Genomic DNA, 16,785 nt, shown 5'->3' with positions numbered 1-16,785 from the left:
CCACTGCAGGCAGAACAGGCCTGTAGGTTTTCTTTGGCTGCATCTAATGCACTCAGGCCCTCAACTGTGAATGTATAGTCAGACATCATTACTGTAGATAGAAGCAGCACAAGCTGCCAGATTGACATCAGTACCTGAGGAGAGATACAGGTCAGTGGTCTTTCTAAGCTGAGGTCAGAAGCTTAGGATATCTTCATACAGCAGCATTTGTTTGTAGAGGAGGTTCGGGTTGGATATGAAGAACAACGTCTCCAAAAGAGCAGTGATGCAGTGGCACAGCTGCCCAGGGAGGTGATGGGGTCACCGTCCCTGGAGGCATTCCAGAACTGTGGGGATGTGGCACTGAGGGCAGTGGGCATGGTGGGGTGGGTCAGCAGTTGGATTTGATGATCTTGGACAACTTTTCCAACCTTCATGATTCTAAGATTCTGCAAGGCATAAAGTGGTATAGAAATGACAGAAATAGTTTGTCACCATGGGTAAAAATTTTCAGAACCATCAAATGATTTCGGAGCAGATGGGCTGCGTTTCAGGGAGCTGAGGGAACTTCCAGTGCCTGAGAGGCCCCTGCCCACCATCCTGAAAAGGAAGTGAAGACTGGCAGAAATTTCCCGCAACTAAGAAAGGCAAATGTTGCACTCACCTTCAAAAAGCACAAAAAAGGTCATTTGAGAAAATGCAAATCTGGTCAGTCTCAGTTTCATCGTGGTGCAAGCCTTCTTGTAGGACATTTCTGGGTGTGTGAAGGAGAAGGTGATTGGGAACACTCAGCAAGGATTCATTTCTTGCCTGCATGGCTTGACTGCCTAAAAACCCCTGAATTTGTGAATAAGCAGAGATCAGTAGGTGTCATTCACATCAACATAAGCAAAGCTTTTTGGCACAGCTGCCCAGGGAGAATCAACATTTCTGGAGGTGTTCCAGAACCGTGGGGATGTGGCTCTGACAGGCAGTGGGCATGGTGGGGTGGGTTGAGCTTGGGCTTGGGAATCTTAGAGGTCTTTTCAAACCCGAGTGATTCCCTGATTCTGCATCTGTCTCCCACAGTATTCTTGTATCCAGCCTTTGACATTAGGGTGTAGGTGACTTCATAGCCACCTGAGAGAGCAGCTTATGGTGTGTTCTGCCTCGTAATTCACACCTGGATGCTGGTAGCACATGGAGCACACGGATTCGTCTCAGCACTCCACACACTTAGGGAAGTTTGCAGAGGACACCAGATAGTGGGCACCAGTTGATGTGCTTGAGGGCAGTTGCCATCCAGAAGAATCCAGCAAGGAGCAGGCAGCAGAGGAACACCTTGCAGCTCAGGAGAAGTGTAGGGCTGCACTGTCGAAAGCTGTGGAGGGCTTCTGTGAGACAGGACTGTCTTCTGCAAGCATGAGGGCTCCTGTGGTCATCCTAATTCACTTTATCTATAGCTTGTTTTGCACATGACCCCTATTGCATTTTGCAGGTGAGTTCACACCAGAAATGCAGCTAAGAATACGTCAAGAAATAGAAAAGGAAAAGAAGGTTGAGCTGTGGAAGGAACATTTTTTTGAAAGCTACTACGGCCAAAGGTAAGGACCTTCAGCATCTTTTTTACCCCCACCACTGCCTCTCAGGACACACTTATTCCTGTGGATTTCATGTGCTGTCCACCAGTAGACATTACCTTTTATCAAATCTCAACAAGATCTCGCTTCATTAGATTCCCAACTTGTTCATTTCTTGTGTAAATAAGGGTGGATGAACAGGACAGGCAGTGTTGGTTCTAAGCAAAGGGTACATCAGTGGTTCTGCAGCTGGCCATGTTCTTCTGGAAAAATAGGGGGATGCTTTTCAGGAACCCGGAGTCCCTTTCAGCAAATGTCACCATGTAAGCTGACGTCAGATGCAAGCTGTGTGAGGCATTTTGCATATGGCAGAGATAGGCCTGCAGGGACAAGGAAAGGAAATGTTTACTGTTGGCCAAATTCTTTTGGTTTGCAGCTTGGAAAATGAGTATCTGGGCAGAGGATTAGATCTAATGCGTGCTCCACGTATTTTGTTTAGTTGGTTTTAAACATTGCTATTAAGTTCTGTTTCACTTGGAAGCACTAACAGTAGTGAAGGATTTCAAAGATCATGGCATAAAATCAGTAAAAGTTACATTTACTTTGGGTATGGTATTTAGACAGCCCTCTTTGTTTTTATAAGAATAGCATGTTTTTTGCAAGAATGTTTCACAAAACAAAAATGCTACTCTTTTTGTTAGTTCTGGATTAAGTCCTGAAGAGTCTGAGAGACTGACAGCCAACACCAGCGCTGATGATGTAGAGGCTGAAAAGCCAGCAGCAGAACAGCCAAAATGTATGCCAGTCAAAGAGGAGATCACTTCTCCATTGGAGTCTAAAGCACAAGTGGTCCAGGAAGCACCCACAGTGAAAAAAGGAGAGGAGAGAAGAGGAGAGGAAAGGAGAGAAGAGATGCAGCCCAAAGCAGCCAAACCTGTCGAGGCCTCAGTTTCCCCAGCTGGGTGTGCAGCGAAGCCCAGTGACCCCCAAATCCAAGAGAGAATCCAAGGAGAACCCATCCAAGAGAAACCACAGCCTGCTGTGAGCCAGAAGCTGGAAGAAGAGAGGAAGCACGCTGCATCAAAGGAAGTGAAGGAGGCTGTGCATGCCCCAGTCTTGGCCCCAAGCAAACCAAAGAGCCCTGAAGCAGGTGAAGCAGCAGCAAAGGTGACGAGTCCAGTAGTCGCCTCACTGACGCCAGAAAAGAAACCCCCTGTAAATGAAGAAATGGAGGTCAGTGTTGAAGGCCATAAGAGGAAGTCGGAGAGCAGTGAAGAAGCTCTGACCACGCCTGAGAAGAAGCCGCGCATTGCGGAGAAGTGCCAGCAGCAGCAGCCGGCGTTTCGCAGCCAAACGCAGTCCTTTCCTGCTGCCGGGCCCCCAGTGCCACGCGTGCCCCCCCTCAAGGTAAGGAGAAAGGAAGGCAGATCCACAGAGTGGGTTTGTGTTGGTCAGCGCTGCTGGGTCAGCTCAGTTCTGGTTCTGCATGCAAGTTACGTTGCCTGCTTATTACAGTGATGGAAGTGCTTGATCCAAAAATGCAAAGCTTAGCTGTGTGCTAAAGGGAATTGAGTTCAGTCTCCTGTTACAAGACCTGCTCAACCAGGAGCTCCAGCAATTGCAGGACCAAAATCACAAAGGGAGCTGCAGCCTAGGAGCACAAAGAACTTTGTAGGTGTATCCCCACTGGGACAAGAATAGGTCTAGAAAGAATGCTGTCAGCAGTTTGCTCTACTATATCAAGTCCAGAAAGTAAACTGTTGGCCTGTGTTAAAAATAAATCCCAAAATGATGCGGTTATCATTAATGCTGAATGCAGTGAAGTATCAGACTGGGTAGCAGAGGTCTGTTTTAGGGAAAGCCCTTTATCTGCTGAATCCTAGCAGGAATCTACATACAAAAAGATGACGTGGTCTTCAGTAGTCACAGGCGTGGATTGATGGTTGGAATAGATTATCTTATTGGTCTTTCCAACCTTTATGATTCTGTGATTCTGTAAGTTAAGCAGTAGATTACCAGAAAGGAAAACAGAAACGAAGCGTGACAGTGACAGAAGGGCTGCAGACTTTGGCCTGAGCAATGCTGTTCTCTTGTACCTCAGACGTAGGCCATAGGAAACACACCTGCTATTGAGCTTCCAGGAAATTCCCAGCTCAGCTCCCTTGTTTGGGACCTTAGGCAGAAACTGTGTATGGAAAATGATTCAATTGCTCTATTTCTGTATGTTCTAAGAATTCGAATCTCTCATTAAGATTAGGAGGTAATTGGGAGTCAGCAAAGTATCGTGGATGTGTGAAAATAAATGTGACTTTAAAGGATATGAGCTTAAGTCGTTGGAGATGAGAGAAAAGCACTACTATGAGTGCACTGATCTCATTATTTCCATTTTAGGAAGAAAGGGCGATCACACATAAAGTATACTGCAAAGGTGAGGGGAGTGGAGAGCATGTGTTACAAGACAGAACTAAAATTTGGCATTTTATGTGAAGATGCACAGCAGAGCATTCATAGTTCATAGAAGGACACTGAAGAGTGAAACGTAGACATGCAGGGGTAGAAGAGTAATTCACAGATGTACAAATGGATGTAAGTTGCTTATGTGTAATGTTAACTGAAACCTAGGCTACAGGTTGAGAGGTGTTGAATTTTGGTCGCTTTTGATTGAGCTCAGTAGGCTTTGTAATGATGGGGCGTGGGGGAACAGCCTGTACCTGCAAGGGAAGAGCTTCCAGCCTGAGTTAATGAGGTGATAACAGACCCAAAATAGGCGTGCCAGACATCAAAAGAATGTGGACCTTCTTCTTTGTATTCTTCTCAAGTGAGAACTCCAAAAGCATTTATCTAAAACTTCAACCATAAACACTTCTGTCATTAATGATGTGGGTTAGACATTCCCTGTATATCAATTCCCCTTTTCTCCTCTCTTTCAGATTCCTGTTTCCCGAATCTCCCCCATGCCATTTCCTGCGGGCCAGGTCTCTCCCAGGGTACGTTTCCCAGCCTCACTCATCAGTCCGGCCAGAACAGGGGCCAGAACCTTGGCGGACATCAAGGCCAAAGCCCAGCAGGTCAGGGCCCAGAGGGCAGCGGCCGCCGCAGCCGCCGCCGCCGCTTCTTCGGGGGGAGCAGTGCCAGGGCCGGGCCCCGGTGGGGGCCCAGCAGGCGGCGGAGGGACGGGTAACACAGCGACGAGTGGAGCCGGAGAAACTGGAACGCGAGGAAATGCACTGGAACTGGCAGGAACTGGAAGCGGGGGAGGTTCGAGAAGGTTTCTTCCACGCTGCCCAGGGACCCATTCCCCAATGGAGACTCAGGAGCAGCCAGGAACCCCCAGTCTTTCTAGAGCACAACTACAGCAAACTTCCACGTTGCAATCCAGAAGTGCAGCTGGCAATCCAGGCACCAACTGCTCCTCCCCAGCGGTATCAGCGATTGAGCAAATCAGCAGAATCAAACAGAGCCCCCCAAACATGGCTATAAATCAGGTTTCGGGCTCCTCGTGTGCTGGTGGCTGTGACAAACAAGAGAAAGCACCTTCTGCTCCAGCAGGTCCCGGCCAGGCCTGCGGGGCATCAACTGTCAGGGATGGAACAACTTGTGTCACTGTGTCCTCAGCAGATAGCAATGCCACCAAGGTAGCTCCTGCGGCCTTAGGAGGGACCGGCTCAGAGGTCCCCCAAGGCACATCTCCTTCCCATCTGATGCCTTCGCTGACCCCCACTAGCTCAGAAGCCCAGGCTGGAGGTGCGGTGGTGTCAGCTCCATCTGCCCCGTGCTCCATCACCTTGTCAGCAGCACCTAGCCTTAAAAGCCATCCGAGTTCAGGCGGGGCCCTCCCAAAAGCAAACTCCAGTATTCCTGCCAACAACCCTTTGGTCACCCAACTTCTTCAAGGCAAGAGCGTCCCCCTGGAGCAAATCCTGCCGAAGCCTCTCACCAAAGCAGAAATGAAAACTGTCCCATTAGCTTCTAATGAAGAGAAAGGGGCAGCAGCACCCGTTGTAGCAGGGAGTGGTGCTGGAGCCGAGGGTGAAAGGCAGTCGGGGTTATCCCCACAGCAGCTCGGGAAGATCTTTTGCCAGAGCAGGCCTCTGCCTCACATTCCAAGGACATTTGTGCTCCCTGCAGGAAAGGAGCCCAGTGCTGACCAGCACCCAGAGGCGCTCAGTAAAACAACGCAGGAGCAGATCCTTCAGACACTCATCAAGAGGGTCCACAGGCAGAATTTGCTCCCGGTCCTTCAGCCTTCCCAAGTGAACCTCGCGCACTCAGGTTTCCAGCTAGAAAACAGCTCCACCAGCCAGAGATTTGTGCTGGGTTTCATGGGCAGAAGGACATCCAAACCCGCTATGTCTGGTCATTATCTGCTCAACATTTCCACCTACGGCCGCGGTTCGGAGAGTTTGAGGAGAGGCTTCTCCTTGAACCCTGAAACCCGCTCGTGTCTGAACAGCCCAGCCGGTGGTCCAAAAGCAGAATTTGGGGAATGTGAAGAGATGGCTGGCCATGGCAGCAGCAGTGAGGAAGGAGATGCGGACGATGAGAGCACTGGTGATGAACACGAGCATGTCAGCGTAAAAGAGGAGCCCCAGGCTTCCCAGGTGGCTGCTCCATGTGAAAAAGAACAGGTATCACAAGGTGCAAATTCCTCAGATTACAGCATCCTTGCTAAAAAGGGCATGAAGACGGAAGCAGCCGTGTCTCAGCAGGCAGCCGGCAGCAGGGAGAACATTCAGGAGTTGGATGGAACGGCGTTAGCACGAGATTTTATTCAGGCCGCTCAAGAGCAAATGGTGCAAACGGTGAAGGGAAAAACGCACAGCAGCCCTGAGCTCTTCAGCTCTTCTGCGCCGTCCTCAGACTCTGCGCAGCCACAGCTTCCCCAGCTTTCTCATCCCCACCCTCCGAAGCTGGGAGGAGATGCTGCGGCAGCGCAGCTCATCGGGCCCAGCTACAGCGGCACAATAAACGTCTCCACCTCCCCAGACGTGAACCAGGGCTCTCTCATGAGCGGGCTCTCTGAGTGCAATCAGTTGTCCAGTAGCATGGGGAACGTCATGTCCTTCTCTGTGACTGTAACCACCATTCCCACCAGCCAAGCCATGAACTCTGGCAACCACAGCCAGACCATCCCGGTTCAGGCCTTTGCTGAAGACAGCAGCATGGAGGACTCCCCTTCCAAGTGTTACTGCAGGTTGAAAGCCATGATCATGTGCAAGGGCTGCGGTGCCTTCTGCCATGATGACTGCATTGGCCCCTCTAAGCTCTGTGTCTCCTGCCTGGTTGTGCGGTAACCGGGACGTGACGTGGGAAGAGGAAGGCTCCATGTTGGGTTTGCTTTTGGAAGTACATTGGGAAGAAACAGGAAATTTACTGCCTTGCACAAGAGACACGTTACTGAATCAGGAATACAGAGTAGAGTTCTTCTTTCATTAAAGAAAGAGCACCTTCTTGTACAGTGAGTCTAAATTGAGCTCAACTACGTGAATTGTGACAAGAGTTTGCACTTAAGGAATTATGTAAATATGTCACATTATTTTGTTTAAAAATATTTTTTCAATCTTTTAGGAGATAGTGTTTGACTTGTACTGCAGTTCCATTAACCCTAGCCTGCTATCCAGCATGTTTGCTGAGCTCTGCTCTAGATGGGGTAACAATCCCTCAGCAAAACCTCAGCTGTTGGTCTTCTCTTGGCAAGGAGAGGAGCCAGGTAATCAAGGCACGAAATGTCTGTGCTGACAGAGCCCCACAGCCCCTCAATGGGGTGCTGTGTTGCTCTGAACTTCAGATTGATCAGAATTGGAAGCCGCTGATGTTACACCAGCCTTCAAGAATGGCCCATCACCCACGGCATGGCCGTTCCCAGAAGGCATGCTGGGTTGTGCAATATTGGCTGGTGGTTTTGATTGCATATCCTCTCCTCTGCAAGGAGTCAGTTGCAGTAACCTCATTTTAAGGGCGGTAGTGTCTTGGTTTGCTGCTGAAAAAGGCAACTATACTAACCATAGGATACCAGAATTTAAATCACTAAACCAACTCAGTAACTGTGATGATTGGTAATCCCAGGAACCATTTAAAGCAGAGATCGCAAAGATGTGCTGAACTGCATTTCATTTCCAGACTGTCAGGACTCGGCAGAAACCTGCTTTATTAGGCATTATTTCAAGTGAGCTGGAAGGTGCCATCCCCACCATTGAGAACCATCACAGCACATTATGCAAGTGAAGTGCACTAAATGTCACCCTCTGTCCTACTGTTTTCTAGGAAGCTTACTGTGGCTCATTAAAAACTCCACGTAGTCAGACTTCTCTCATTTCTCTAAATTTTATATTAAGCTAAGTGTGGAAAACAAGCCTCTCGTTGGGCCTCACTGGTGTCTGGGCATCTCCATGTCTTTTGAAAACCAAATTGCCCCAACTGCTGGTTGCGCTCCGTTGTGGCCCAGTGCCGGTGTTCGCAATCCATTCTTTCCAATTAATCCAAATTAACAGTTACAAAATGGTACTATATGGTACTCAACAACAATAATTTTCGACAGGCTGGCTGACAGAGCATACTCCAGTCTGCATTCTGATGTAGTGCAACGAGCGTGCATTGCATGGAGGAGCTGTAGGTTACTTCTCTTCCCAGAAAACGTCAGGTTCACATCCAGTTCCATGTTGTCACTGTTGGGGGAGGGAGGGGGGCCATTCAAGATCTTGGTCAGGTAACAAATCTGTGTATGTTTTTGATGGAAAAGCACTGAATTCACTTTGAATCCAAAGGCCTTTTTAAGATGAAGCAATATTAACGAAAGAGGTGACGGCTGTTTTATGAGCTGGGGTCCTAAAGCCTTTTTCCTTCTTTCCATTTGACTGCACTGCTGCTTTCCCCGTTTCCCACACGTGGGAGCACTGAGTGTTTCTGCAGGGAGCGTAACGATAACGAGAGTTGCAGGCTTAATCACTCGGCAGAGAATATTTCCTTCCCTGTCCAACAGAGCGTGGTATCCTCCAACGCAGGATCAGCACATCCTGGGATTTGATTTGCTCACCATGCATTGACTGGGGACCCAGTCTAACTCTGCATCACTCCTTAGGCATCCAGCGGTGGAAAGGATTTAACTATAGAAGTACAGTTGGGGATTTTTTTGAAACCACTTAAATCTTAAAAAAAATTACCCCTGGTTTTTCTGTTGTGCTGCACAAGCGTTGGCCACATCTGTAGCCCCATGGCTTTGGGTGCCCACCAGAGGGATGGCTGCTTCTCTGGGCTGGCTGCTATGGAAGAACTGACTTGGCCACATCGCTGCCTGCATCCCTCCTTCCTTTCCAATGGGCATCTCTCCATTGTTGGAATTTGTAGGGCGCTGAGGAGGTCCATGTGGTACCCCGGGCAGAGTAGGATCTTCCCTTGCCTTGTTAACTCGAGCCTTGAAGGGAAGCATTGCAGCCATGTGATCCTCCATGAGTCACATTAATTCTCTTCTAATGCAGATCCCCCAGTGTAACCCAGCCTGAAGGCTGTAGCTAGTTACAAAAGAAACTGAAAAAGTCAGTTCTGCCTCAAATAAAAGCCAGGAGTTTTTGCTTGGATCGATTCTGTTCACGCCTCAGCGTTCATCAGTAACTCTTCGTGGCCAACAAAGTGCTGCAAACAGGGAAAGGGAGGTGCTGAGGGAGCAGCACGCATTACTGCTTTGTGTTTGAGCATCCACATGTCCTCAGCATTTCCTAAAGCCACCCCCGACTCCCCCTGCAGCTCCAGCTCCTCACTGCCTTTATGTTTGGCAGGCGTTCCTCTGCAGCACAGTTTGGTTTCTGCAACACGTACAGCAATAGGAAGTGGAGCTGGGCCAGGTTTGGACACAGGGTGACCACTGGGATAAGCAGGGCTGCCAGGCTGCTAGGCTGGATGGGAAACGTGGGCATCTCATGCCATGACTTGGAAGTTTACAAGTGTTCAGTGCCTTAGTTCTATTTTAACAGATGAGCATTTTTCCTGGGCTACTTCTACTCTATTCCTTTTTCAGACAGTAAATTCTTTTAACTGTCTTTGGTTTTACCATAGGCTATGAGGTACTAGGTGGAACTCGATGGAGTAACATCCACAGGTTTGCAAGAGGGCATGAAGTAGTCAGGAAATCATTAGGAACAACAGAGCTCAGTATAATAACCAACAGAAGTACAGGTCTGCCTGAAGCCTTGAAAGCTTTGTATGTTTCACAGTGCTGGTTGTTGAATAATGTGTTACAGAAAGGGAACATCCTGCAGCCCATGTAGCAGTGCTCCCTGCTGGCCTTACCTGTGTTAAACATAGTTTAAAACAACAGACTTTGGAGCCCAGGTATTAAATAATGGCATTCTATAGGAAATGTCATCGTTTTGCTGGGCATGGTAGTGATGAGTTAATGCTTGGATTTGATATCACAGAGGTCTTTTCCAACCTTAATGACTTTATGATTCTATAACAAATAAGATCTGATACTAAATATTTTACAAAGTCTAACATCAGACTCTGTGGCAGTAGAAGCAGCTTGAGTAGGAAGAGGTGCTCAGGTTTATACTTTCCCTCCTGAGCTGCAATCCAAGTCCTGCAGCGTGAGAACTAGAAATAGAAACTGAGCAATGGAATTTAACTTTCCAGTGCAAAAAAAACCCCACCTTGTTCAAGCTGTTTTAATGGAGGAGTGAATGCAACTCCACAGATGAGCTGAGGCTGTGGGATACAGTTTGGTAGCATGGGGAAGGAAATCTGTTTGGAATTCTGATGCCCTTCTTAAATCAAAAGGAAAGACCAACGTGCTGAGCAGCTGCACGGTCAGTGGAGTTGTGTAGTGCATGGTGTTGGGTCACAGCTGGGAGGTGAGCTCTCAGGTTGGGACTGAAAGGGGACCTTCGTCCTGGGGCTGCGTCCTGCCCAACAGGAGCTGCCTTGGTCAGGCTGAGCTGTGGCTCTTCTGTGCCAACCACGCTCAGTCCAGCAGTGGTTTTGAACTGCGTGGGGGCTGGCATGGAGCCCTCCCACCTCGTGGTGAAGGTAATTTGGGGTTTTGTTCAGGGAAGTGCCCAGAAGACCAGTGGTCGCTCTGTGTTGGATGCTGAAACCCTGGGAAGGCTCCTGTCTTCTCTTGGGATTAGCTCAGGCTCAGCTGTCCAAAGCCCCCATCATGCAGTCATGGCTGAGTCAGCCCAGGAGCGTGCTGGGCTCTGCCCAGGGCTTTCAGCTTCCCAAATCCCATTGTAGGTGTGCAGGAGGCTGCAGGGAATCCCTCCATGGGGTTGGCAGTTCCATTGGTGTGGCAACGGAGTCCAACCAGGCGAGCATCTCAGGCGCTTGCTGCGATCACAACATCCGCAGTTCTGTTCCTTAACAGGGGTTGTTTTTTTTTTAATGCTATACATTTGATATAACTGAAGATCAATTTTAAGAGCTTACAGTAATATATTTTAAGTAATATATATTTTAGTATCTGTAAAAAAAAAAAAAAAAAAGACAAAGGATGATTTATGAACTAGATGAGCAGGGTATGGAGAGCATGCAGTTTCTCAGCAAGGCCATGGAGTTTCACTAGCAGGAGAACTGGAAAGATTCCGTTTTGTCCATTGATGCAATAAATGTGGGAGTTCTTAAAGAGAAGAAATCCAATACTGTTTACCACGAGCTTTTCTGGTTTCGACAACAGGCCTGTAAACACAGCTAGAAGATGCTGAACCTTTGTCTGTCTTTCGCCTTTTTAAAAGGGACTTAAATTGGAATAGAGGGTATGTACAGAAAAATCGAGTTGACACCATTTTAAAATGTATTTTTACACAAATAATATAGAAAAATCATATTTTACGTAAGAATTTTAAGTATTTGAAATATGTATATATATACTGTATGTACTTCATATATTCTTTATTTTACATTTACAGTGCATTAAAAAGTATTTGAGCTGGTTGGATTTGAGCATGTAATAATGTTAAAAGGGAAAAAAAAAGAAAAGAGGGAGGGAGGACACGAGGAGGGAGGCTGCAGGGAAGGCAGGAGTTCAGCACTGAAGGAATCTGGAAGAGTTTTGCAGCTTCAGATGGAGCGTACAGAACCTTTTCAGTCCCGTGTCCTTTTGTGTTCCATTGGTATCCGTTCCTTTTGCCTCACAGCCACCCAGCAGAACCCACGGTGAGGAGACAAGTTGAGGTGGATCCTTTCCATAAGCAATGCTACCTTCCTAGCCAAAGAGACACACTGGTACAGAAGCTGCTCAACCAAAAGAGAATCCGAAGCGACTCAGTTTTGCTGTGCCATTGGAATGGTGATCAGTAGCTCAATTGCTGTGTGAGCACCTTAGGGTGCTGATGGGGAATTTAAACAACATACCAAAAGTCCAGAAGAAAGAAGTCCAGAAGAATGGTTGACAAGTCAGGTTTTAAAGTACAAATCTGAAAACTGAAAAGGTGGGCAACTGGTATTTTTATACCACATCGGCTGTCATTGGAATCTCTTGGAAACAAGAGGATGGAACCCAGTATTTTGTCAAAATTTGCTGTCTGCACGTTGGTGGGGTTTTCACTCTGAACAGTTGCACCCCACTGGTGGGTGTGCATATAGGGGCTGTGCAGATGTGTGTGCATCTGTATAGGTGTGCACAGCTGCATTGGCCATGTGTACGTAGCAAGAGCAGCTCCACCTCAGCCTTGTGCTGACATTATACCTTGGGATGTGAGATGGAATTAGGGCTGTTTCATATTTGTTTTCATATTCAAGATATATCGGGTAGACAAAATATATACTAGTGGTGTGTTTGGATCTGCTGCACTTTGACAAACAGACAACATTCCTTATTCCCTTGGTACTGCTGCATCTCCCATTCCTCCTTACCCTAATTTCAACCTTACCCAGCCGGTCTCCTGTTAGCAGATGCTGCACTGTGCATTGCTCAGGGCAGGGCTGTGCTCTCAGCCCACCTGTAGCTGTGATGTGGAAGGTGTTGTCCCATTGTCTCAAGCAGCAGGGACTGAGGTTCTGGTTACAATCTTTTATTGTGTGCCTGGAGGTGTGCAAGGGACGTGCCTGCCAGCAGCCACATTTGCTGATGGGTGGTAGCTCCCCTCCTTTGCCCTAAATCTGTGCAGCCATGAGTCCTCACCCTGCTCCTGTCTGCTTGAAGAGTCAAATTTCAGTTACAAATCTGGCAATTGAGATGGAAAAAAAAAAGGGGGGGGGATTAAGTAATGTAAGCTGTAGGCATTTAAAACCGTGTGGGCCCATTCCTGCAAAGGAGCAAGACAGCAGGGACAGCCGTGGTTTGTCGTGCTGCAGCTGTGCCTCTTGCCAAGGGTGTTTCCTCAACACGTCACTCATTTTGCTGTGTAAGCTTCCACCTTAGCTTCTCAGCAGCATTAAGAGGGATCAGAGGAGTGCTAAAAACAGCCAGTTTCTAACCTGTCACTTGAAGATCTGTGCCCCTAGGAGGTAGCACTTGGACAAGCAAAAGCCTGCCCCATGGCTTCTGTCCTACTGCAGATTCCGTTCCTTTTCCTCTCACTTCTTTTTGTCATGTAAAACTACCTGCTTTATAAATGAATGTAAAATACCGTAGTTCTTCAGCACATGGGCAAATGTGTATTTTATCTTCATGTTTCATTTTATGTTAAATAAAAGGCAATGGTTTTATGGCCATTAGTGCTGCTAATGTTGATTTTTCAGTGATTACCTTTTGTTTTTTTAAGGGACCCCCATGAAGAGCAGTGAACTACGTTTCTTAAAACTGTAATCACTAAACAACTCAATGCAGTCAATGGGACTGAGGTGCCTGGGAATGCATAGGAAGCCTGGGACTGCTTCTCACTGAAATATTACAAGGTTAGATATAAGGAGAAAGCCTTTTACAGTGAGGATGGAGAGGCTCTGGAACAGAATACTTAATAATGTGGTTGATGCCCCCATCCCTGGAGACTTTAAAGGCTAGGCTGGATCATGTGTTGGTCAACCTGTCCCTGTTCCTTGCAGAGGGGTTGGACTAGATGGCCTTCAGAGGTCCCTTCCAACTCTAAGGATTCTATGATGCTCTGCAAGGCACTGGAAGTTTTGAAGTAAAATCTACTTGGAGAGGAAGCAATGCAATCTTGCCTAAGGTTTGTGCAGACTAATCCAGTGTAAGTGGTTTTCTGCTCAGAAAAAGTAAGGTGTATCTTCAGTAATACAAATGGTACAGGAAATTATGTGGAAAACTGGTAGCAAAGCTTGAGAAAATGAATATAAAATAAAGAACTGGTTTAAAGGGTCTTTATATGGATAGGCCTAAAGCAGGAAATCAGTTTGGATGGAGGATTCGACTGAAGTGTCTCATTCTGGCCATGAATCTTAAAGATTTTTATCAGTGATATCAGCACCAAAAGACAGGAATATCCCAAGAATATGAACTGATAACACAGATTTAGGAAATCTCAGCAATGTGCACACGGACAAAATTGGTAATCTGCAACTCAAAGTGAAGCCCAACTGCACATGAAGGTGTCTGGGAGCAACAACACAACCTGCTGCTCCAGGAGTGGATGCACAATAACTGGAGCAGGACCTTGACATACTAATTAATAATATCTTGTAATTAGAAGCTGTCAGTGTGATTTAGCTATGGGGAAGGAAAAACAAAAAGTCCAGCTTGTATATTGCCAGCAGAGAGAAAATCAGCGCATTGTCCAAGGCAATGAGGCACTTACTGTGTGTGCCTCTGCTCCCCTGTGTTCAAGAATGACTGCTTCAAACTGGAACAGATGTGCTGAAGGACTTGAAGGTAACCAGAAAAGGACAAATCCCTGACAGGTAACAAAGAAGCCAAAAAGTGCAGGTTAAAGAACAAAAGCTACAAAGGGTATCGTAGTGCATCTCCACCAAAGCATTGGGCTTAGTGCTCTAGGAAGCATTTAATTGACCTGTTATCCTAAAGAAAAGACTTCTAGAGTCCAGGCATTTTTTATAAGCATTTTAAATTACTCCTTTCATTGACTTGCCTGCATTAGTGGTGATGTCACGTCATCAGCACTGCTTTTCCATCTGTTTTGTTCTAATCTTTAATGGTTATATCTCATTATTACTGTACCATCTCAGTCCCACAGGGTTGGAAGCAACCTTTAATATCATAGAATCATAGAATGGCCTGGGTTGAAAAGGACCACAATGCTCATCTAGTTCCAACCCCCTGCTATGTGCAGGGCCACCAACCAGCAGACCAGGCTGCCCACAGCCACATCCAGCCTGGCCTTGAATGCCTGCAGGGATGGGGCATCCACAGTCTCCTTGGGCATCATCCAGTTCCAACCCCCTGCTAGAGGCAGGGACACCTCCCACTACACCAGGTTGCTTCTCGAGCTTTGTCTTTTCTGCTTTACTTCATGTAATTAATTAGTTGTTGTATTTTTTTATTAAAAGAATAAATAAATCTGTAAGCCTTTGTTAGCCCCACTCGGGAAGGGAGAGGATGGATGCAACCCACAGTTAGGAAGCAGTGCAGCCCAAAATCTAAGTAGCAAAGGTTGCTGCCCAGAGGGGCTGTGGATGCCCCATCCATCCCTGGAGATGTTCAAGGTTGGATGGGGCCCTGAGCAGCCTGGTCTGGTATTAAATGTGGAGGTTGGTGGCCCTGCATGTGGCAGGGGGGTTGGAGCTTCACGATCCTTGAGGTCCCTTCAACCCGGGCCATTCTGTGTAATTCTGTGAAAGGTTGTCCCTAGAAATGCTCCTATGTGGTTATCACCAATGAGTGCCTGTTTCCTAAGCAATCAGTGCCTTCCTACACTGGTTTTCCTCCAGCTCTCCATGCAGCTCTTCAGAGTAATGAATCTGCTGCACTAAGTGCCCTGGAAGGGAACTGTACAGAGGCCATCCTGTTACATTTGGACACTTCATCTCTGTTTTAACTGAACGTTTAATAATCGTTATCTGGTTTGTTTTGTTCTCTGCCAATTTGCAATTAAAAAAAAAAAAACAAAAAACAAAAAAAAAAAAAAACCCAAAACTTGTGAGCAAAAGAAACGCTGCAGAATCAATGTCTAAATATAGAGAAGCACACCCATGGCTCAAGCAAGGTAATTATCTTGTCACACCAGAAAGGAACAAAAAGGAGGCTGTTCCTCTCTCCTGATCTCAGCTTCTGCTTTATCTCAGTTGCTGTGTTGGCTGTTAAGTGGGGATACGTGTGAGATGGAGGAGCAGCTCAGGACACGCAGCTGGAGGTACGTCTCTCTACATGTATGTACGTATTCTCAACCTTACCTTTTGCTTGTGCTTCTTTCGGGCTGACCTCGTTTACAGCCAAATGAATTTAGACTCAGAGCCTCCTGACTTCTGGGCACTGGGGTTGCAGGAGTTCAAGTGCATGAATGCGTAAATGCAGAAGTCCATTTGTTGTAGTGGTGAAAGATAGAGTTTTTTTTCCAAATGGTTTCACTGTTAGCTCCACCTCGAGCTGAACAGAAAGACAATTTTCAGACTTGAAAAGCTGTAAATGAATTTTAAGCACACGTTGCCCCATCCTGGTTTTTGCTGGGGCAGAGTCAATGTTCTCTGCTGAGGCTCTCGCGGTGCTGTGATTTCGTACCTCACCTTTCAGCCAGCAGCTCCCATCTGTGCCACATTTTGCACCATTCCTCTCTGAGGAAAGGTTTTCCCCTGGAATGGCTCTGGTGGCAGCTCATGGCTGGTGGGCTGCTCCCTCTCCTGGGGTCTCTGTGGTTCAGGTTGGATGTCAGGGGAAGTTCTTCACAGAGAGAGTGGTGAGGTGCTGGAACAGCTGCCCAGAGAGGCTGTGGATGCCCCGTCCATCCCTGGAGGCGTTCGAGGCCAGGTTGGATGGGGCAGCCTGGGCTGGTATGAAATGTGGAGGTTGGTGGCCCTGCAGGCAGCAGGGGTTGGAGCTTCGTGATCCTTGAGGTCCCTTCCAGCCCCGCGTGAGTTCAGCACGTTGAAATCCCACCTCCGAGTCCCCTCAGCGCCTTGAGGAGCAGCGCTCACAGCTCACTGCGCCTGCGCCGCAGACGGGAGCGCGCGAAGCCTCGCCGGCCGTTGATTGGCTGGAGAGCACGAGCGCTCCCGAGGACGGAGAGTTCGTCTGATTGGCTGAGGGGCGGTGCGAACGCACGCACGTCCGCCGCCGGAGAAGCGTCCGCCCGGCGATTGGCTGCGACGGCGAGGAGGCGGGGCGAGGCTGGAGGGCTCGCTCATCCATTGGCTCGCGGCGGCGGAGGGCGGGGTGGGATTGGCCGGAGGACGCGCGCCCCCGCGGAGG

At 47.8% G+C, this 16,785-nt stretch overlaps 1 protein-coding gene across 3 annotated transcripts in view; it reads left to right on the top strand.

Moving 5' to 3' along the window:
* ASXL2 (ASXL transcriptional regulator 2) overlaps positions 1 to 11,459 on the top strand; it is an 88,244-nt gene extending 76,785 nt beyond the window's left edge. For all 3 annotated transcript variants that reach the window (XM_090136485.1, XM_031596011.2, XM_031596013.2), the window contains 3 exons: positions 1,457 to 1,562; positions 2,240 to 2,945; positions 4,469 to 11,459. In XM_090136485.1, coding sequence (XP_089992611.1) covers positions 1,457 to 1,562; positions 2,240 to 2,945; positions 4,469 to 6,832 — 3,176 coding nt within the window. In that variant the 3' untranslated portion in view covers positions 6,833 to 11,459. The remainder of the gene's footprint in view (positions 1 to 1,456; positions 1,563 to 2,239; positions 2,946 to 4,468) is intronic.
* The last annotated feature ends 5,326 nt before the right edge of the window (positions 11,460 to 16,785 follow it).

This window comes from Phasianus colchicus, chromosome 2, assembly GCF_987193195.1.
Source record: "Phasianus colchicus chromosome 2, bPhaCol1.hap1.1, whole genome shotgun sequence".
NCBI classification, from domain to species: domain Eukaryota; kingdom Metazoa; phylum Chordata; class Aves; order Galliformes; family Phasianidae; genus Phasianus; species Phasianus colchicus.
The sequence above is the reverse complement of the archived record's forward strand: the minus strand, read 5'-3'. Positions and strand labels throughout refer to the sequence as shown.